We start from the raw sequence: 22,546 nt of genomic DNA on the forward strand, positions 1-22,546 counted from the left end.
GTCTCTTTCTGCCCCACCCCCACCCCTTGTGGATTTGGCATCACCACTTTGAAAGTCTTGAAACCTGGCTGTGAGGTCGGATGCCTGTTTTCTCTTAGCCCCTACATCTGTCAACTCAGTTTCTTACTTGGAAACGACTTTCATTTCCAAATTTTTTTTTAATCACTGCTTGTCCTTGGGTCACTGTCACTCTTCCCAACCTCCATTTTATGTGCCTCAAATGACTCCTCTTACTAGCCATTGATGATTGCTTTCTAAAGGGTCATTCTTAATTAAATCTGCTTACTAATAGATTCTCTACATTTTGGTCACATTTACACTCCATATTTCCTTCCTTCCTTCCTTCCTTCCTTCCTTCCTTCCTTCCTTCCTTCCTTCCTTCCTTCCTTCCTTCCTTCCTTCCTTCCTTCCTTCCTTCTTCCTTCCTTCTCTTTCTTTCTTTCTTTCTTCCTTTTTTTTCTTCCTTTCTTTTTTCTTTCTCTTTTGTTTTTTTTCCTTCAACTTAGATAATTTTTTAAAAAATGGTGTGTGTGGAGGCGGGGAGGGTAGGGGTGCACAGAGGGATAGCTCCAAGGCTGGCGTGCATATGCTCTGCATGCAGGAAGCCCAGGGTTGAACCCCAACACCACATAGTCAATACTGCCGCCGTACATACCAGAAATGTTTTTGTGCCTTTGGTATGTCTTTTTCCAAGGCAGTGATGTTTGGGACACATTTAGACTATGCTCAGGGCTTACTACTGGCTCTGTTCAGGGATTACTCCAAGCACTGCTGAGGAGGACTGTATGCTGTGCTGGAGATCAAACCAGAGCTGATCGCATGCAGGGCAGTTGCCTTAGTCCTGTGCTATCTCTCCAGTCCCATACTTCTTACTGATCTGTCAGGTTGCTAGTTCTTCAAAATGCCCAGGGCTTCCTGGTTTCCAGACCCTCCCATTGTTTCCCCAGCACTGGTGCTGTTTCCAGGATAAACTACTACATCAATAAACACTTCAGACTAGTCACATATCTCTCATTTGCTCACAGATGTACAGCTGAACTTGGAGCCTTGCGGGGGCTAGGGATATTGACCACTCTTGATTCTTTCTACATCTAACTAAACATCTGCTGTTGATGTGAAGACTTACAGAGGGCCTCAACAGTTTATCAACACCTATTTTGTATGGCATATATATTATATACTGCACTGTTGCAACAAAGTAAGCTAGAGGAAAGAAAATGGAAGACAAACATTTATAGTGCTGTACACTATGTTCTGACACCGGAAGGTCACAATCTGTTTACAAGGAAATCTGTGTCTAATGGGATCCACATAGTTTAAACCCATGTCACTTGAGGGTCAATTGTAGTTGCAGTTGGGCAAACTTATAGACAGACAGCTGTTTGCTGCTGTAAGCTGGGAAGAGGCGTGCAGGGCCTGCCTTCCGGAGTCCGTTCCCAAGGAGGATGTCTGTACAGGGAGCTCAGATGAAGCTTCTAGAAGGTGCAGCCACTTTGGGGGGTATGGGTGAGGCAGAGGGAGATGGCTAGGGACCTCTTCATGATATTTGGGGCGGGGGGATTGGACCACACCCAGTGATGCTCAGATGTTACTCCTGGTGGTGCTCAGGTGGACCATATGGGACTCTGAAGATGGGACCTGGGTTAGCCACGTGTAAGGCAAACACCCTTCCCAATACATTATCACTCTAGTCCCATACTTTTGTTTGTTTGTTTGGTTTTTTGTTTGTTTGGGGCAACACCTGGTGGTTCTCAGGGGTTACTCCTGGCACTGTATTCGGGAATTACTCCTGGTGGGCTTGGGGGACCTTCTGGGATGCCAGGGATTGAACCTGGGTTGGCTGCATGTAAGACAAACCCTATGTGCTGTACTATCAGTCTGGCCCCTCTCCATGACTTCTGACAAACATGCTAGGATCCAGGAAAGAGAAAATCAAAACTGTTATGCTTTCCAATGCTTGTGCACAGAATTCCCAGGATGCCATTTCTCCATGTTCTGTAGTACAAAGAAGAAAAATTTGAGGGGATAGATAATTCTTCATGGTAGGACTGGAGTGAATAACTAGAAAGGTAAAGATTGTGCCCAGAGAGACAGTACAGCAGATTAGGCTCTTGCTTTGTATGTAGTTGACCTGGGTTTGATCCTTGGTGATATATATATGGTCCCTTGGTCCTTGTCAGGAGTGATTGATGAGCACAGAATCAGGAGTAGGTGGTGGCTAAGTCAGGTGCAAGGACAGACTTATCTTCTTGGTTGTAGCTCCTCAGTTATGTCTCCTCATACCTGTCTCCTCTTGATTGAAAGACCAGAGGACTAAAGAGACAAAATCTACTTCCCACACCACCATGCAATAGCAGTAAGCTAGGACTGAAAACCTGTACCAGATAACCCCATTCAACATGGGCAGAAAATAGAGGGACAAGAGAGCTTGTCCAGGGACTGGAGTGATAGCACAGTGGATAGGGTGTTTGTCTTGCTGACCTGGGTTCAATCCCCGGCATCCCATATAATCCCCTAAGCACCACCAGGAGTAATTCCTGAGTGCAGAGCCAGAAGTAACCCCTGAGCATAGCTGGGTGTGACTCAACTGTATTATTGTATTATTGTCATCCCATTGTTCATGGATTTGCTCGAGCGGGTACCAGTAACATCTCCCTTGTGAGACTTGTTGTTACTGTTTTCGGCATATCAAATACACCACGGGTAGCTCGCCAGGCTCTGCCATGCAGGGGGTGTGACCCAAAAAGAAAATGAAAGAAAGAAAGAAAGAAAGAAAGAAAGAAAGAAAGAAAGAAAGAAAGAAAGAAAGAAAGAAAGAAAGAAAGAAAGAAAGAAGGAAAGAAAGCAAGCTGGTTCATAGCAATTCTGAAATCCAGCGAGTCAAATAATATTATTCCTTAATTAGGCCTTTGTGAAAAACTCTTAGAGACTCTGTGCTTCATCTTGACTTATCGTCTTTATCTGGAAGTAGCCCATGATTGTCCAGAAAAAAATCTTACTGAGCTTGGCTGCAGAGATAGTGCAATAGGTAAGGTGCTTGCCTTGCCCAAGGTCAGCCCAACTTTGATCCCTGGTGCTGAATATGATCCCCTGGGCATTTCCAGGAGTCATCCCTGAACGCAGAGCAGGAGTAAGTCCTCATCACTGTCAGGTATAGCCAAAAATATAAAATAATAATTCCTTAGCTTATTTCCTGCTGGAAAAGTAGAAGATTTAGCAGTCTCTTTTATGAGGAAGAATCTGTCCACCGCAAGTTGATGCAAGCTAATCAAAATCCTGAAAAAGCCAGATGTTTGGGCCTGGAGAGAGAGCTTCACCCGCTGAGTGTACACTTTGCACGCAGGAGGCCCAGGGCCAATTCTCAGTGCTGTATGGTCCCCAAAGACTTCAGGAAGAGACCCCTACCACACAACTGGAGAGGCCCCCAGCACCACTGGGTGTGGGCCAAAAACTAAAACTAACCAATCAGCCAACAAAAAATGCCTGGGTTTCTTATATTTCAAGTTCAAATCACCTCCCTCAGGCAAAGTCTTGCTCCTATTTGTTTCTGAGAGGGCTTCTCAACCTTGGGCCAGAGCGGGTGACACCGTTAATGTGACACCATTAATCCCTCATGCATGTGCTTCCTTTGAGCCTCAAACCCAAACCCCAGACCCAAACATGGTAGGAAGTGCCTTTTATTTTTGTCTTTACTTGGGGCCATGCTGACACCTAAGGGTGGAGGCATGTGGTGCCAGGGATTGACTTCAAGGTCTCACGCACATTAAATAAGTGCTATACTGCTGAACTATATCCCTGACCCCAGTATTCTATGGGCTTTTTGTTTTTTGTGCTTTTTAAATTATTTTTTAATGTAGGAGTACAGCTATTTACTCAGCCACTGATTACTGATTAAGCTGACTGAAGTAAACATGAACTTCACATTAGGTGGTTTTTTTTAAATTTTTATTGAATATTTGTGAGATAGACCATTACAAAGCTATTAATGATTGGATTTCAGTCACACAATGATCTAGCATCCATCCCTCCACCAGTGCATGTTTCCCACCACCAATGTCCCCTGTTTCCCTACCACCATCCTCCAACACCCCACTCCTCACCCCCAGCCTGCCTCTATAGCAGGCAATTATCTTTTTTTTTTCCTTTTTGGATCACACCTGTAGATGCACAGGGGTTATTCCTGGCTCTGCACTCAGGAATTACTCCTGGCAGTGCTCGAGGGACCATATGGGATGCTGGGAATTGAACCCGGGTCAGCCACGTACAAGGCAAATGCCCTACCTGCTGTGCTATCACTCCAGACCAGGCAATTATCTTCTTTCTCTCTCTCTCTCCTTTTCCTTTTGTTCATTATGGTTCGCAGTACAGGTACTAAGAGGTCATCGTGTCTGTATCTTTATAGGGAAGGTAAAGCTGGAGTAGCCTTTCAACTGGGTGGCAGCTTTGGGGTGTAGATATGACTGCTGAAGCTTCTGGAAGTACAGGGAGGTGGGGGGAGGTAGCCCATACCAACCCCGAGAAAGCCTGGAGATTTCAGTCACAAAACCCGTGTACCACAATTTTCAGGAGATTATATCTCAGTGAGGTCTGTCCTGAGGTGGTAGAGTCCAACAGGGGCATGGTGGTGATTTTGGATTGTGGAAGCAAGTGACTGACACAGTGGTTCTGCTTGGGTGGGCAGAGGCCCACCCGCCCCCTCCAATTTCCCCCGGTCTGTTCAGCCATGCCAGGGGCTGAGATTAATTACGGCTTTTGATATCTTTAACGATTTATGTATGTGTCTCTAAAGCAAGGCTAATAAATGAGCTTATATAGCTGAGCCAGAGGTGGTTTGTGGGCGTGGCTCCCACATACCTAACTTTTGCCTTTTAATTTCTGGAGAAACTTGGCCCTGAGTTATTGGTTCAGCCAGAGGCACAGAAGAAATTTGGGGCTTCCTGATAAGGAAGCCTAGAGGCACCATCTGGCTGCTGATACAGTCACCCCATAGGTACAGGTTGACCTGCTGGCGGCACCGCACCCCCCTCTATGGGCTTTTTGTAAGGGTATGGTGGTGGCTACACCTGGTAGTTTCAGAGGCCGTTCCTGGCATGGTGCTTGAGGCCGTTCCTGGCACCCCTGTGGATCCTGGGGTCACACCCTGGGCTCATGTTTTCGAAGTATGCATTCCAGCCCTTTCAACCATCTCCCTAGCCCAGAAATACAAGTTAGAGTCTTAGAAGTTCTGTTGTCAAGTTCGAAGGATCTGTGTGCTCAGAGCAGGGAGAGTAGAGGGATCACAGTGCATGTCCCTCATCCAGCTGGCCCTGCTCTCCTCCCGGCACCTCCTGTCCCTAGAAGTGCCCAGGAGCCTCCCTGGAGGCCTCTGGCACAGGTCCAAGCAGCAGAGCATCCTCAAGTTCAAGCTTTGAGTCACCAGCTTAGTGGGATGAAAAGTTAAGGGAGGTATTTCCAGGGTCCTTCCTGAGCACCACTAAAGAGGTTCCCCCAACCTCCAGAAAAGGATCTCTGAGGTACTGAAATCTTTGAGGCATCAAGCTTTCTGTTGGTGCATAACAAATTACCCCCAAACATAATGGTTTAAAGTAATCAACCACTAGGCCAGAGTCGCCGAGTGCCACAAGCTGGAAGGCAGGTTCTTCATGCAGGAGGCCTGATTCCCCTCCTCGGCTTCACAGGTCTCTCAGAGGCTGTAAGCAAAGCGTTAATTGGGGCTCTGGACTTGAATTTAAACAGCTCTGACTGCTGTACAAAGTAGAATATATTGGGGCTAGAGAGATAGGTTAGATGCTTGCCTTGCAAGTGGCTGAGATAGGTTCTATCCTCAATACCACAAGCCCCAGCAGGAGGCTCCGCCCTCTTGAGCTCATCTAAACCTAAACCTAACTGCTTCCAGCAGGCTCCATGCTCCTAGCACTGGGCTCGGGAACTGGAATCTGGGCTTTTCCATGACACAGACACTCAGTTCCTAGAAGGTATCAGCTCATTTCAGACAGCATTTAGGGAAGACCCACTTCCAAGTGTAGGCAGGTGAGTGGTGGTGGATTCAGCTCTCCTGGGCTGCTTGGTCTGAAATCCCAGTTCCTTGCTGACTCCGACTGGCGACTTCCACACTCCCTTGCCACAGGGAACTCTCTGCAGGGCGGTTCATCTGGCGTTAGTACCTGGCTCCCATTAAACATGCCAAGTGAGGGCCCAGAGCCATAGTACAGCAGGTAGTGAGGGCATTTGCACGTGACCAACCCGGGGGTTCAATCCCTGGCATCCCATATGGTCCCTGGGCACCACCAGGAGTCATTCCTGAGTGCAGATCCAGAAATAACCCCTGAGCATCACCATGTGTGACTCAAAATAAAACAAAAAAACCATGGCAAGTGAGAGCATGTAATAATGGAGTGAAAAATCTCTCTTTTTAAAAACTTTAACTGATTATATAAACATTTCTCAACTGGGGGCCTTATGGACATTGCATAAATGCAGGAACTATGACAGCCTAGTGGGCCCAGCTGTTAGGACAGGGGCCACAGGAAGGAAACAAGGTTAAAGGGGGCCAGGCACATCCCAAAAAACGAAAGCAACTGGTGTTGGCGTGGATGTGGGGAGAAAGGGACTCTCCTTCACTGCTTGTGGGAATGCCGACTGGTTCAGCCCTTTTGGAAAACAATATGGACGATTCTCAAAAAGTTAGAAATTGAGCTCCCATTTGACCCAGCAATAGCACTCCTGGGAATATATCCCGGAGAGGCAAAAAGGTATAGTAGAGATGACATCTGCATTTCCATGTTCATTGTCGCTCTGTTTACAATAGCCACAATATGGAAAAAACCAGAGTGCCCGAAAATAGATGATTGCTAAAGAAACTCTGGTATATTTACACAATGGAATACTACGTAGCTGTCAGAAAACATGAAGTCATGAAATTTGCATATAAGTGGATCAACATGGAAAGTATCATGCTGAGTGAAATGAGTCAGAAAGAAAGAGACAGACATAGAAAGATCGCACTCATATGTGGAATATAAAGTAGCTGAGAGGTACAAGCTTACAATGTTGCGATTCCTGGCAGACATTTCTCTGGACTTAGTTACCAAAATACTAAAATACAGAAATCCAAAACCATGCTGCTGCTAGTGCGACCTCCTGACCTCATATCTCTTCATTCTCAGCAATGGAAAACAAATTACCAAATGCTTTCTTTTCAGCAGATTGACTTTAGGGGGGAGAAACTCCAAATCAATAATAGTGGAATGTAATCAAAGTAAAGTGAAAGTAAAGTGAAATTTACCAGTTACACATGCGGGGTGGGGGGCTGGGGAGGTGGGGGGAAGGGGGGAGGTATATCGTGATTCTTGGTGGTGGAATATATGCATTGGTGAAGGATGGGTGTTTGAGCATTGTATAACTGAGACTTTAACCTGAACGCTTTGTAACTTTCCACATGGTGAATTAATAAAAGAATTAAAAAAAAATAAATAAAGGGGTCCAGGGCCAGAAAAAGGTTGAAAATACTCTGGTTTACATAATCTGATTCTTTGGGTAGAGAGGCATTGGAGTCACACCCATGGTGCCCAGGGCTTACTCCTGGCTTTGAGCTCAGGAATCACGCCTGAAGATGCTCAGAGGACCGTGTGCAGTGTTGGGAACCAAATTGGCTCAGGCTTCGTACAAGGTAGACGCCTTACTCTTGTACTAGCTCTTGGCATCTGGAACATTGGTCTATTGTGGGGCCACACCCACAGTGCTTAGAGGGGTCACTCAATGCTGGAGTTTAACTCAGGCCTCACACATGCAAGGCATGTGCTGTGTCACTTGGTCATATCCCCGCCCTCCCCTCCCCCCTCGCCAAATCTCTGTAGTCTCATGACAGCCATGGTAGCTCAGCTCACTGGAGGAGGGCACTCCATCTGGTGGCGTGGAGGGTTGGGGGCGCTGAGGCGCTGGGGAGGCTCCTGCTGCCTCTTCCAGCTCTATCCTATTTTGAACTTTACCCACAACCCTGTCTTCCTGCTAAGACCCTAGAAATCTTTGTCCTTAAACATTTTGTCCTATTCATCCTCTCCCCTGGCATCAGTTCTCCCCGGCCCCACCCTCAGGGGTTTTGAGCTGTACCCAGCAGTGCTGCGGGTGGGGTGGGTGTGACTCCCAGCTCTGTGCTCCAGGAGCATGTGGTGCTGGAGATGGAATCAGTTAGTGGCAAGGTACTTCTCTCTCTCTCTCTCTCTCTCTCTCTCTCTCTCTCTCTCTCTTTCCCTCTCTCTTTCACTCTCTCCCTCTCTCTCTATACCCCCTCTCCTCTCTCTCTCTCTCTCTCCCTTTCTCTCTCATTCCAAGACTTTTTTTTTAATTTTCTTTTTCATTTTGGGGTCACACCTGAATGCTCAGGTGTTACTCCTGGCTCTGTACTCAGTCATTACTCCTGGCGCTGCTCAGGGGACCATATGGGATGCCAGAAATCAAACCCGGATAAGCCATGTGCAAGGCAAATGCCCTCCCCGCTGTGCTATTACCCTGGCCTCTTCTTATTTTGACCTTTTCACTCTAGAGAAACCAAGAATGCGAAATAATTTTATTTCTAGTCCAGTAAGCTCTAGCTTATTTGTGCTTTCCTTAATTTCTGATTGAAAAGGAAACAGTTCCTTTTATCTTTATTTCATCTCCTTTCTCTTATAGCTAAGCATCTAAAAATAATGGTTCAACTTAAAATTTTCATGTTATTATTTGAGGGGGCTGGAGCGATAGCACAGCGGGTAGGGCATTTGCCTTGCGTGTAGCTGACCCGGGTTCAATTTCTCTGCCCTCTTGGAGAAGCCAGCAAGCTACCCAGAGTATCCCGCCTGCACGGCAGAGCTGGCAAGCTACCCATGGCATATTTGATATGCCAAAAACAGTAACAACAAGTCTCACAATGGAGAAGTTACTGGTGCCCGCTCAAGCAAATTGATGAGCAACGGGATGACAGTGATACACTGATAATTTGAGGAGGGTGTGTTTCTCGGGGCCACACCAAATAGTGCTTGAGTCAGTGTTGAGGATTATCCAAGCTTTGTGCTCAGCTGTGCATAGGGGATGATATGGCTCCAGGTACCTAACAGGTCAGGTCGACTGCATGCAAGGCAAGCATCTTAACCCTTTCAGTATCTCTCTGGCCTGAAACTGTTCAACACTTTAAATAGCCCATCCCCAGATCTCAACTAGATTCACATATTCACTCAGTATCTTTCCTTGTATGCAGTGACAAATTGTTAATTAAACCTAATTAATTTAGTCAATTGTTCTTCTAGCATATAAATCCAGGTCCCTTTTCTCTAGCTATAGTAAAAATACAAAATACTTTTCTTTATTTCTGTGTGTGTGTGTGTGTGTGTGTGTGTGTCCTCTGGCTCTGTGCTCAGGGCTGCTCCTGGTTTGTTGTTCAGGGTTCACATCCAGCTGTGCTCTGGAGACCATGCGGTATTGAGGATCACACCCAGGCCTCCTGCATGTGAAGCATGAGCTTTAGCTGTTGAGTTATCTCCTGCAATCACTCCTGTCGGTGCTCAGGGGACCATATGGGATGCTGGGGACTGAGCCTGGGTCAGCTCTGTCAAAGCAAACGCCCTACTGCTGTATATCTCTCCAGCCCCTCATTATCCTTTAATAACACTCCTATGGGGCTGAGAGGTGGCCCAAAGGGTGAGGCTTCCGCAGGAGGCCCCAAGTTTCATCCCTGGGCACTGGCAGGTGCAGGCCCTGTGTCCGGGGCTCCAGCACTGCCTGGCTTGAGTAGCGTTGCACGATCAGCCCTAGCACGGAGCCACACAGCATGGTGAGTCTCCTCAACAGTGGCAACCACAGAGGAGGCATGGTGGTTTCCTTGTAACAGGTAACAGTCTTGAAGAAGGTTCCCTGATGTTGTTTCAGCTCCTGTTCTCCACTTCATACCCAAACCACTGTTCACGTTTGTTGTGTGTTAGGGCCAAACTCAACAGTGCTCAGGGGCTACTCCAGGAATTTCGTTCAGGGGTCATTCCTGGTGGTATCTGGAAAATCAACCCCCCCCCCCCGCCCGGGGTCAGTGGTATGCATGGTGTTAACCTCTGTACTATATTACTCCTCCCCCATGCCTAGTCTTCATACCTTAATTCCAGGTAAGAAAATTATGTTTCACTTATCTACTGTGTAACAAATGCAGCGGCTAAAACTGAGTAGTTTAAGACAACAGTATTCACTTTCTATTTGTGAACAATTTTGCAATTTGGGCATGACTCAGTGAAGACAGCTCAACTCTCTTTCAAGTGGCCTTAACTAGCGCTGGAGCTTGCATTTCCCGGATAGTTCACTGTGCGCCCGGCAACTGGGTGGGGCGAGCTCAGCTGGGTTCCTAAGGGGACTTCATCGCCCTCCCTGTGGGCCTCTCCAACAGGCTGCCTGGGCTTCCACAAATGATTGGAGGGAAGTGACTGAATCTCGAAAGTATTTAGGAGGTAAAAATTGGGAGGATATTGCACAATGATGTGAACTGATTTCACAGGACTGAGCACTACACTAAAAAAAAAAAAAGTTAGAAAACGAGACCAGCGAGATAGCACAGTGAATGAGGCAACTGTCTTGCAAGCAGCCAACCTGGTGTGATGCTGGGCACTGCATATGATCCCTCGAGCGCCACCAGGGGTGACCAGAACACAGAGCCAGGCAAAAGTCCTGAGCAGTGCAGGTTGTGGCCCCAACCCCTCCCAAAAGGGTTAAAATTGGGCCAGAGTGATAGTACTAGGCTGCTTGTTTCACATGTGGCCAGCCCAGGTTTGCTGCCCAGCACCACATCTGGTAACCTGCCTGCACAGGGAACACAGAGCCAGGAGTAAGCCATGAGCACTGCCTGTGTGGCATCCCCCCGCCGGTCCCCTCACAAAAAGGTTAGAATGGGTTAGAGAGCTAGCTCACAGCTTACATGCTGAAGTCCACGGCCTGGTTCCCCCACTGAAAAGTTTCCTGAGTGTGGGTGTGGTCACAGACCACGAGGCATGGTCCTCAAGACAAACCAACAAAAGTCTGACATGGCAATACTGTGTTGTGTATGTTTTAAAACACAACCAGAAGTAGCACTGCAGTCCTGTTGTTCATAGATTTGCTCAAGCGGGCACCAGTAACATCTCCATTGTGAGACTTGTTACTGTTTTTGGCATATCGAATATGCCACTGGGAGCTTGCCAGGCTCTGCTGGGCAGGCGGGATACTATCAGTAGCTTGCCAGGCTCTCTGAGACGGACAGAGGAAATTGAATCCGGGCCGGCCTCGTGCAAGGTAAATGCCCTACCCGCTGTGCTATGGCCCCAGCCCACAATCAGAAGTAAACAAATAAAATCAAAGGAAGATGGTCATGGCCCTGGAGGAAGTCAAGGGAGAGAGAAATGTCAGGGATGACAAAAAAAAAAAAAAGGGAATAAAACACAGGCATCTGGCTCAGCAAATTTTGGGAGCCTTCTGAGGATGCAGAGGCTGTGACTGCAAAGAGACAACACGTGCGGCAGGTCCTGCCGCCCTCTGCTCCAGTGCTAGGGTGCAATGCCAGGCCATGCAAAGCGCCTCAAAATAGATCTTTAATGTCTGCAATTCCCAGAGACAAACATCGAAGATATAATTATAGGCTGGGATTTCGTAAAGCAAACCTCAAAGTGAACACAGCCAGAGAAACACACAGGGACTGGGGTCAGGTGCCTACTACACTTCTCTTTCAACCTAGCGTGGAACCCGTGGGCCAAGGCCACTCTTTGGGGTGATGGGCAGGGGAGGAAGTAGTGGGTTTGGGTCAATAGTCTAATCTTTCTGGGATATATAATCCTATTGTTGTCTTTGTACTCTTAGTGTGTCTGGAAACGATTACTACCGAGATTTCACTTTTGAAATTTTTTCTCTCTCTGCAGTAGTAAACAGATCATAAAGATCATTTATATGCTGAATGAATGTACTTCCCGACCATCCCACCCTCCCTACATACAAATTTCCCTCACTAACAAAGGTTAATAAAATAGCCAAAACCTACTTATAAATTTTCATTAGATTTTATTGGCTAATATAGGAGGATTCTTTTTCTTTTTGGGGGCCACAGCTGGTGGTGCTCAGGGCTTACTCCTGCTTTCTGTTTAGGAAGTATTCCTGGCTTTGTGCTCAGGAATTACTCCTAGAAGTGCTCAGGGAACCATATGGGATGCTGGGGTGCTGGGGACTGAATCATGTTGGCCACATGCAAGGCAAGCGGCCCTACCTGCTGTGCTCCAGCCTCTCAAATAAGTCCCCCTCTCCCAAACTTTACTCAAACACTGTGGGTTAGGAAGTTGTTCATGATAATCTGTTAAAGGCAGTCACTACTTCAACACCAACCCCACCACCACTATCACCTTCCCTCCACCATTGTCTCTATTTTCCCAACCACACCTCAAGGCTGCTTCTGTATCAGGCCCACAACATTTATTTTATATTGCTTGTTCCTACTGAAATGCTAATGGAATAATAAAAAATAAACTTCAGTAAAAGAGAATTCATGATAATTGTCGCATTCCACCATGGAGACATGAAGTCCTTGTCTGAGGGTTTTCTGAGCGGTCGCTACTAGTTAGACCTACTGTGTTACTGTTTCTGTTAGTCAAGCTTAGTACGCTTCTACGTCACATTCCCACCCAACCTGATGTGCTGTTAGTACTGTAATCCAGAGACATCATGTGGCCACAAATGTGGCAGAGCACTCAAGAAAATCCAGAATGTCTGAGGAACTCACTCTTGGGGCGGTGGTGTCCAGCCAGAGGCTTGGCAGCAGTTGCTGGAGTGTGACTGCCAGGCCCTGGGGAAGCAGGAACGTGGCCCGCCTGGCTACAAGGTCGCCTGGAGGTCTCAGCAGGACTGGTGCATCTGAGGAATTTTGCATTTAGTTAGTGTCTTATGAGATTTAATTATAACTCTGGACCAGGGCTGGTAGATGAGCTTACATGGTGGCAGCAGTGTGACATGTGTCTCAAATAAGTCTTTAAAAAAACTTTTTTGGGGGAGTCACACATGGTGATGCTCAGGGTTTATGATCAGGGATCATCCATGACAATGCTGAGAGCCATATATGATGTCAGAGAACAAACCTTGGCCTGCTGTGAGCAAGATAAGCACCCTGCCCACTGCACCATCTGTATGGCCCTCAAATAAGCCTTAATTATTCTCCATGGAAAAGACAGAAAACAGGAGTCCCTCTTTCTCCTGTCTAAAACCTTATCTCTGTTTAACCCCTGAACACAGAAGCCAGGAGTAAACCCTGTGTACCAGCAGGTGTGGCCTAAAAACTACAAAAATAAAATAAAATAAAATAAAACCTTATCTCTGTAGACATTTTGAAAATACCCTGAATTGCACATTTACCATTAACTTTACTCCAGTCTCTGCTTTATTGTTAACTGCTGAGGTGGTAGTCTTAAGTCCCTGTGATTCATTAAAAAAATGCTCCCTGTTGTGCTTGGGGAACAGGTGACCTGGTATCGAACCCGGGTCTCTTGCATGCAGAGAATGCAGCTCTTTCTCTAGCCCCAAATGGTGTGATTTAACACACAGAGTGCTACAATTTGTGTTAATTATGCCACATCCAAGTGTGAACAGTGCTAGGTGGTAGGAGCAGGCATCATCAATGTGAAAGTTTTTTTTCACAATCTCTTCAGTTTTCCTTTCTTATACAACTTGTCTACAAACTTGTATCTCCTGAAAAATAAAGACAGAAAAGGGCCAGATCATTTCCACTTAGTCCCTGGCACTGTATATAGTCCTGGAATACACCAGGAGTGATCCCTGAGCAGCTGTGTGTGGCCCCTCCCAATCACTGTATCAGTCATCCGGTTGCTCACTGATTTGCTCGAGCGGGCACCAGTAACGTCTCCATTGTGAGACTTGTTACTGTTTTTGGCATATAGGATATGCATGGGTAGCTTGCCAGGCTCTGCCATGGGGGTGAGATACTCTTGGTAGCTTGCCGGGCTCTCCGAGAGGGGCAGAGGAATCAAACCCAGGTCAGCTGTGTACAAGGGAAACGCCCTACCCGCTGTGTTATCACTCCAGTCCAGCCCCTCCCAATAATAACACTAAAGACTGGGGCCATGAACTATGGGGTAGCCCAGATGGCCCCAACCATTGGTAACCTGGCAATGTTCATGGTTCAAAAATAATTAGTGGGCACTGACTATGTGTTAGTCTCCAGATGTTGAACCAGCAATGAACATGCCAGACAAGAAAACTTTATGGAGCTTACTTTAATTTTGGATCTGAAAGTTTCTGACTTTTAACAATAGACAGTATCTACTTGGCTTAAAGACAAAGAATCAGGTTTAATGTTTGGGGTGATGCCATTTGTCCCTAGGTAGAAGTAGGGTAGGGTCCCTCAAACCTCCAGGAACCACAAAATTCTACCTACTCCCATGGGGGGTGGAGAAGCCTGACTATCAATGATTAAATCGTTCATCAATGTCATTGGATCTCTGCCAGGTTTCAGCAAGAAAATGCCTTCCTGCTGAGCTTGTTCTGTAATTGGCAAGAATGAGCAAAAAGGACAAAGGGTTGGCATTATTGGTCAGAACAGGGGCCCAAGACCACCCCTCAGTCCTTCCTCAGGAAGACATTGCCCCCTCCTGGCTCCCTGCATAGGGAAGGAACTGGAAGTGGGGAGGGTTGTCCAAGTTTCCAGATTAATTGCAGCCAGCCCTTTGCTTCCTCTGAGCTTTAATAATTTCAATAGACTCTACTCTTGTTTATTTTCATCCAGGAAATACTTTTTTCCCCCTTTACAGAGAGAAATGACATCATGACAATAATGAAATCTTTCATAAAAATCATTAGCCCTTGGGACCAGAGCAACAGTATAGTGGGTAGGGCACTTGCCTTGCACCCAGCGAACCCAGGTTCAAGTCCCAGCACCCTTTAGTCCTCTGAGTCCTATCAGGAGTGATCCCTAAGTGCAGAGCCAGGAACAAGCCCTGAGTACTGATGGGTGTGGCCCCCAAAAAGGGGGGGGGGAATTCTTTTTAGCCCCTCCACCCCCATAACCTACAATCAGCTCTGTCTTTAAATTTGCAATGCTCTTTTGTTTTCACTTTTGAGTCACACCCTGTAATGTTCAGGGGTTACTCTGGACCCACACTCAGGAATCACTCCTGGCAGTGCTAGGGGGACCAGGTGGGATGCTGGGGATAGACCTGGGTCAGTCACGTGTCCTATCCACTGTACTGTCTCTCTGCCTCTTTTTTCTTTCTTTCCTCCTCACTTTCAATTTGCAGTGCTCTTAAAACAAACCTCTATTCATTAAAAAAGAAAAAAAGAATTGTTTTGGTTTTGGGGCCACCCTCAGCAATGCTCAGAGCCCACACACAGGTGCTGAGGATTAAACCCAGGTCAGTGGCACAAAGGCAAGCCCCGCCCAGCTGTACTCTCTTGACTCCAGCACCCTTTTAGCCAGCATCTAAGAGAGATGCAGCGGGGCTGTTTTTGGTTTTCAGTGTCTTCTATCCACACCACCGACTTCAACTCCCTAAAAGCAGGGGACTTATCTTTAACTCCCACTCCACCCACACCTCATTCCCAACAGTACTTGACCACTACAGGGAATGTCTAGTGGTGCGGGAGGGAAGATAAACAGTACAGAAAGCAAATAAATAATTAGAAGTGACTGGGGCAGGAAAGGAACAGCAGCCGTGGAAAGATTCCTGGGCCAGGGACAGGAGCAGGACCCTACTGATCTATGGAATTTGACACCCATGTTTTTGCAATAGTCAACCTTGAAAGATCTAATGGTACAGTACTGGAAAACTTCATGGCCCAGGAATCCACCCGTCCAAGGACTGTAAACTTCAAGTGAGCTTAAAGCAATGCCAGGAGTATAGGTCTAGCAACCTCTAATATCCTTTAACTGAAAAACTCTGGTAGATGACTATTAGAACATCCCTTTGGGGCCAGACATTGGGTAGGGTGCTTGTCTTGCACACAGCTGACTCGGATTTGATCCCTGACCCAGGCATTGCCTGGGTCCCTCCCCCAGCTCCAGCAGGAGTGATCCTTGAGCTCAGAGCCTAGCACTGTCAGTCATGTGTCGCTCCCAAACAACTACTCCCCCCGCCCCCCCCCCCCCCCCCCCGCCCAATTTGATTTTTCTCAGAAAATCCCCCAAGAACGCTCATTTCACATAAACACTTAGATTGGTGCAGAATCCAGGGCTGGTGCACAAGCACTTTTTTTTCCTTAAAAGTGTTTTTTTTGCCACACCAGGCGGTGGTCAGAGGGGACTCCTAGTTCTGTGCTCTGGGATACTCAGGCTATCATGTAGTGCCATACTCAATATGCCAAAAAACAGTAACAACTACGATCCTCATTCCCCTGATCCTGAAATAGCCCCCAGTAACCATCGGGCTATACTAGCACGCAACAGAAAGGAATGGAGACATTACTGGTGCCCGCTGAAGCAAATCGATGAACAACTGGATGACAGTGATACAGTGATCATGTAGTGCCAAGAACGGAACCCAGGGCTTCCTATATGTAAAACAACCCTTGAGGGGCTGGAGAGATAGAACAGCAGGTAGGGCGCTTGGTCAGCCCGGTTGGATCCCCAGCATCCCATACGGTTCCTGGAGCACCGCCAAGAGCGACTCCTGACCGCAGAGGCAGGATTAAGCCCTGAACATCGCCAGGTGTTACCCAAACATCCCCCAAATAACAACCCCCTTGAGTTCCTCCTCCCCCTTCTAACCGTTCTTTGACTTTCCCAAGAGCCCCAGTATAGGCCGCCAGCTCGGCCAACAAATACTTCTTGCGCGCCGACTCCACACTAAGTAGGGTGTTTAAATAGCCGTGGAAATAAGAGATAAACAGGAGATCTTTCCAGGAAGGGTCTTCCAGAGCGGCGAGGGAGACACAGCTCGGTAAACAAACCCGGTTCCAGAACAGTCTGATAAGGGCCCCGCGAAGTCTGAGCCGCGGGCCGCTCAGCGACAGCGCGAGGACCGGGCGCTGGCGGGGTTCGCGGTTCGGATCGGAGCGGCGTGTTCCGTGCCTCGGGAAGGCCAGCCGAGTGGCGCCCGGGTCACTCCAAGCCGCCCACGGAGAGGCGAGGGCGCCGGCTGCCGTGCGGGTCCGGGAGCGTCCGGGGCGAGCTCGCGGGCTGAGCGCGCAGGAACACGGGTGCGAAGCGCGCGCGCACACACGCCGCACCTCCCGGTCCTCGCGACGCTTCCCCTCCCCCGGCCGCCCGCCGGGCCGGGGTCGGCCGCTCCGCCCAGCCCCCGCGCCCGCCAGCCCGTGTCCAGGGAGGGCGGAGGCCGGGGGCGGGCGCGAGGGAGGGGAGAGGGGAGGGCGCCGGCCGGCGGGGAAAGGTAGCCCGGGCGGCCCGAGCGCGCACTTTGCGGCTCCTGGCCCCGCGTCCAGCGCTGCCCGCGCCGCCGCCGCCTCTCCGCCTCCTCCTCCCCCTCCTCCTCTGCGCCTCCTCCTCCCCCTTCTCTTCCTCCTCCTCCGCCTCCGGGCCACCCTCGCCCCCTCCCTGCTGGAGCTCCCGAGCACTCGCCGGCTCCGTCCCGGGACGCGGTCCTCGGCCCCATCCTCGCTTCCCGCCCGCCCGCCCGCAGCTCCCGGCGCTCGCCCCCGCGCGGGACCCCCAGCCCCGGCTCCAGCCTCGCGGCGCCCGGGGGAGGGAAGCAGCCGGGCGAGCGCGCCCACCGCCGCCCGGGAAGATGAACAGCGGCGGCAAAGCCGAGAAGGAGAGCACGCCGAGCGAGGCCAGCCTGCAGGAGGAGGAGGTGAGCGCCCGGACCCCGGCCCCAGCTTTGTTTCTGCCCGCGGCGGCCCGGGCGCAGGCGGGAGCTGACTCCGGGTGACCCCAGTTCGGCCGGACCCCCTCGATGGCCGGCTTTCTTCGCTTACTTATTTCCCCAGAGTTCCCGTGTTTGCAGCTGGGAGTTGTGGGGTGCGTTTGCGCGGTTCCGAGAGGAAACTCAGGAAAAGTTCTCGTTAAGAGACACCTTCTGTTCCCCGCCACCCCCGCCCCCTCCCGTGTTAAAAGTTCTTGGTGAAATATCTTTCCAGCCCAGGCATTTTGGATTAATAGATAACTCATCGGCCGCATTCTTCGCTGATGAGTCAAAGACCCCGAACCTGGGCTGATTAGGTTTTTGTGGATGTGGGGCAGCAGCATCGGGATTTTAAACTCTGAAATTCACCAAAGGATCGGTGAGGGTGCCTTAGTAGCGCTTCGACTTAGGAGCCTAAATTTTATTTGGTGTCTCCGTAATAGCGATAAAAATGCTGCGGCTGTGAAGCGTTCCCTTGATAGAAACAATCCAATAAGTACTTGGAGTAGGAAAGTCCTGAACAGACGTTCCGGAATGTTGTAGTGAGGATATTTGTGGTATCCTCTTCCTTCAGGTACATTATTTGCAGTCCAAGAAACAATTTTCTCCGCCTACTTTGTAAGACCCGCGCATAGCTGACCAGAACTTAATTATTATAAAAAGTTTAGAGGGTGTATGTAGGTGCAAGAAGATTACACATCTGGATAGGACCTTTATGCATGGCTAGTGTCTCCTGGAATATAAGGTGAATACACACGGTAAACCGATTTCTAAAGCAATAGGATGCTGATTATTTTACGGTGTTGTGGGCAAACTAATATTCGGATTGTGGAAGATTCAGTTAATACACATAAGCCCTCGGGACATTGTTCACTTGGGAAATGGGACCTATTTGCAAGGAGGAGAGTAGGGACCTAAAAACAATGCAAAATAACTACAAGATTTTACTCTTGGCATAGTTGTTGGTTAACCTGGAGGAAGGGTATGGTCACTAAGATTGCTGTGAGCTGAAATTGCTTTCTCATCCGAGGAGGAAATTGCCTATTTTAACACAAGCTACTTTGAAAAGTGTTTATATGCTTGTTTCTGAGCCAGTGAAGGGATTCTAGTAACACTTTCAAAGAGTTGGAAATTTGAATGGCAAGATCCACTTTTTCCTTGAAACTGGCTGACTGCTTTGCTGTTTTTCTTAGCACTGAAATAAAAATTTACAAGTGACAAGTTTGCTTTTTAAGAACTGGCTGTGTTTAACCAGCGCACCTAACACACCAAAAAAATAATTGCTTGGGAAGTCTTACATCGGCAGTGTGTTTACTTCTAAGATTAAAGATTTTACTGTATGTAACCATCTTTCCTCCACTTACCCAATTGAGAGAACTTGTAATGGGAAAAACTAATGTAGGAAATTAAAGATCCGCTTTTATTGACTTCTGCTTTGCTTTTGTAGAAGGAAAAATTTCAGTGTCCCCAGTCTAAAACCTAGCTCAGATTAGAATCCCAGTTTTCTGTCTCCGGTGCCCTGTCTGACCTGTTGTCTGCCTTGTTCTGGACACTTGCCTTATTGTTTGAGGTTTTGTGTACAGCATAAATCTCAGGCCACTACTGCCTCTTACCTCTCCCGTTGTCCGGACAGTGTTCCTTTGCAGATTGGAATGGTATGTGACTCTAAGAAGTTTCAGTAGGTTTTGCAAAACCCTGTTTCAAAAAGAAAGACAAGTAGGAAGCTTGCAGAATTTGAGCTGTGCTAGAGGAAGGTACACAGCAGACACCCTAAAGGTTTAAAATGTAGGAAAAGAAATCAAGTTGGCCTGAAAGATTCAGGGAATTTTGCCCTCATGATGTTTTGGATTTTTGATTTTGGGAGAGGTGTGGGGGGAGTAAAACTTTTTTGTTTTGTTTTTGGGTCACAGTTCGTGGAGCTCAGGGTTTACTCCTGGCTCTGCCCTCTGGGGTCCTTTCTGGCGGGCTCTGGGAAACCATGTGGGCTGCCAAGGATGGGGTCCTGGAGTCTGCAGCACGCAAAGCAACCGGGGCAAGCGCTTAACCCAGTGTACTGTTTTTCCGGCCCCGTAGGCAGACTTTCTAACCCTGTAAGCCCCAAGTGAAATAAATACGAAATTTGGTGAGTCCTATTAATGCGCACGACATTATACAAAACCATCACACTGGATTCTCTCCCTGCCCACCCAGAGATCTGCAATTTGTTCTCAAGTACATTTAAATGCTTTGGCTGAGATTTCCAGTAAACAGAACACATACATGTAAGTTTATGCACATAATGACAAAAGAGGAAAATATGTTTGGTTTTCTGGTGGCCTTGGAACTGACTAGGAGGAGTCCAATCAATTCTAAGAGAAAATCGTTGACTTCATAGGCCCTTATTCAGGGTAATTTTAGATTTCCTTCTCCACTTTCAGTTTTTATCATTTTTTCAAATGAGTATCTTGCAGTACATTGTAGCTCTGTCGAGAGTTTCTGAAGCTTACTGTGAAATAGAGATGGTCACTTACTTAGTTCCCGTTGTTTAGAACAAATAGTCTAAGACTTAGAATTTTTGCAGTCTTTTAGGATTTGTTGTTTTTGAGAATTTGAACAGGACCTGTACTTCTGTGTATTATATTTAAAATTTAGAGGGAAAAAAAATTTCAAGATTAAGCTGAGCCACCTGTGTAAAAGAGATAACCTGTCTGACTTCCTGGCCTCTAGCAAATGTTCCGATGCAAGTTGTTCTGATAAAGAAATTGTGGTTACAATCTTACTGGCATCTGAGATTTATAAGTCTGTACACATATATGTGTATATATAAACCTTATGAATATACCTGCATATATACACACATGTTTATAGGTCCTTAGATACTTTCGAACTTCATTTTTACAATGAGCAGAGCTCCTGAAATTTGCCTCTCAATTTTGAACAAGAGAGTTTCAAAACACCTTTGGCAGTTTGCACTCAATCAGACGTGGTAAAATTATTGAATTGTGAAATGTCTTTATTCATTAAATTTTCTACATGGCAATTCCTATCTTGTAGTCATTTTTTGAAATTTCATAAAGTTTTGGGGATGAAAATCAGGTATTAGCTTATTTCTTGATTCATGGGGTACTTTGGTGAAAAATTCGTGGAAGTACAGTCTGATGACTAATTTTCTAAAAGGTCTTATTCTGCTGAAGTACCAGGGTAAGTGAAATTGTTCTTTAAAAATCAGGGATACTTGGTTTCTGTTTTGGTGTCACACTTGGCTTACTCCTGCTGGGACTGAGGGACGGACTGAGGGACTGAGGGACTTTACTTAGGGCTGGGTGGACCTCAGTAGGCAATACATGCACCGACCTGCAGTGGTCCTCTGGTACTTGGAAGTAAGCAGTTGGTGATTTTTATTCAAAAAGATACTTGGCAGAAATCATAGAAAGCCTGAAATAAAAAAAAATTGGGGGGGTGCGGGGGAGAAGGCTTACTACCTAGCTCAGCATTCAGCGATCACTCCTGGCTCGGGGTCTGTCTGGGCTACCAAGGATCATACCCAGGTCAGACGCGTGCAATGCGAGTGCCTTACCTGCTGTACTATCTCTCTGTTAAAAGAGATCTTTCCTTGGCCTTCTTTCAGTGCTTAGCAATTGCTCATATATTGGGGTGATGAAAATAGTTCAGATTCTCACAGGGAGGAGATACTGTGTGAGTTTTGATGTGGCAGCCCTAGGTTTTTATCGAGCATTTAACAATCTATGTTAGGACATGGGGAAGGAGCGGAAGAGCGGAATGGTTTTATGAATTTATCACTAAATTTGTGTTTCTATATTTGAAGGGCTGGAGCGATAGCACAGCGGGTAGGGCATCTACCTTGCACTCCGCTGACCCGGGTTCAATTTCTCCACCCTTCTCGGAGAGCCTGGCAAGCTACCGAGAGTACTTCTCCCGCCTGCGTGGCAGAGCCTGGCAAGCTCCTGGTGGTATATTCGATATGCCAAAAACAGTAACAACAAGTCTCACAATGGAGACGTTACGTTACTGGTGCCCACTGGAGCAAATTGATGAGCAACAGGATGACAGTGATACAGTGATTATATTTGAAACCAAAACAAATCTAAGAGTATATTTCAGTTATAGACGAGGTTTTGGTAACCGTGCTTTGGATAGAAATATATTGAGCATAATAGAATGGTGTTGTAAGATGCTAGCATATAATGTGAGTTACTTTTTTGTTACTTTTTCTGTAGTGATTTGTTTCCAAGGGCATTTGGGGGTTGGATAGGTAAACTAATGGGGTAGAGGTTCTTTTTGCTTATATTTATAATTTGTTTGTTTGTTTTGGACCGTATTTGTCCATGCTCAGGGCCTACTCCTGGTTTTGCACTAAGGCACCTTTCCTAGCCAGGCTTGGAGGAACTTAAGCGTTTGGCAGGGATTGAACCCCAGCTAGCTGCATGCAAGGCAAGTGCTTTACACCACCCCAGTATTATTCATCTCTTGGTCCTCTTTTTTTTTTTTAAATGTAATTTTTGATTCTTTTTTTTTTTCCTTTTTGGGTCACACCCTGCATTACACAGGGGTTACTCCTGGCTCATGCACTCAGGAATTACTCTTGGCAGTGCTCCGGGGACCTTGTGGGATGCTGGGAATCGAACCCGGGTCGGCTGCGTGCAAGGCAAACGCCCTACCCGCTGTGCTATCATTCTAGCCCCTGTAATTTTTGATTCTGAATTGCCAGGAGG

General features: G+C 47.4%; 1 protein-coding gene across 4 annotated transcripts in view; it reads left to right on the forward strand.

The window, feature by feature from the left end:
• The first annotated feature begins 17,314 nt into the window (after positions 1 to 17,314).
• RBPMS (RNA binding protein, mRNA processing factor) overlaps positions 17,315 to 22,546 on the forward strand; it is a 166,525-nt gene continuing 161,293 nt past the window's right edge. For all 4 annotated transcript variants that reach the window (XM_055124001.1, XM_055124000.1, XM_004606879.2 and 1 more), the window contains exon 1: positions 17,315 to 17,783. In XM_055124001.1, the coding sequence (XP_054979976.1) occupies positions 17,718 to 17,783 (66 nt within the window). In that variant the 5' untranslated portion in view covers positions 17,315 to 17,717. The remainder of the gene's footprint in view (positions 17,784 to 22,546) is intronic.

Source organism: Sorex araneus, chromosome 1, assembly GCF_027595985.1.
Source record: "Sorex araneus isolate mSorAra2 chromosome 1, mSorAra2.pri, whole genome shotgun sequence".
Classification (NCBI taxonomy): domain Eukaryota; kingdom Metazoa; phylum Chordata; class Mammalia; order Eulipotyphla; family Soricidae; genus Sorex; species Sorex araneus.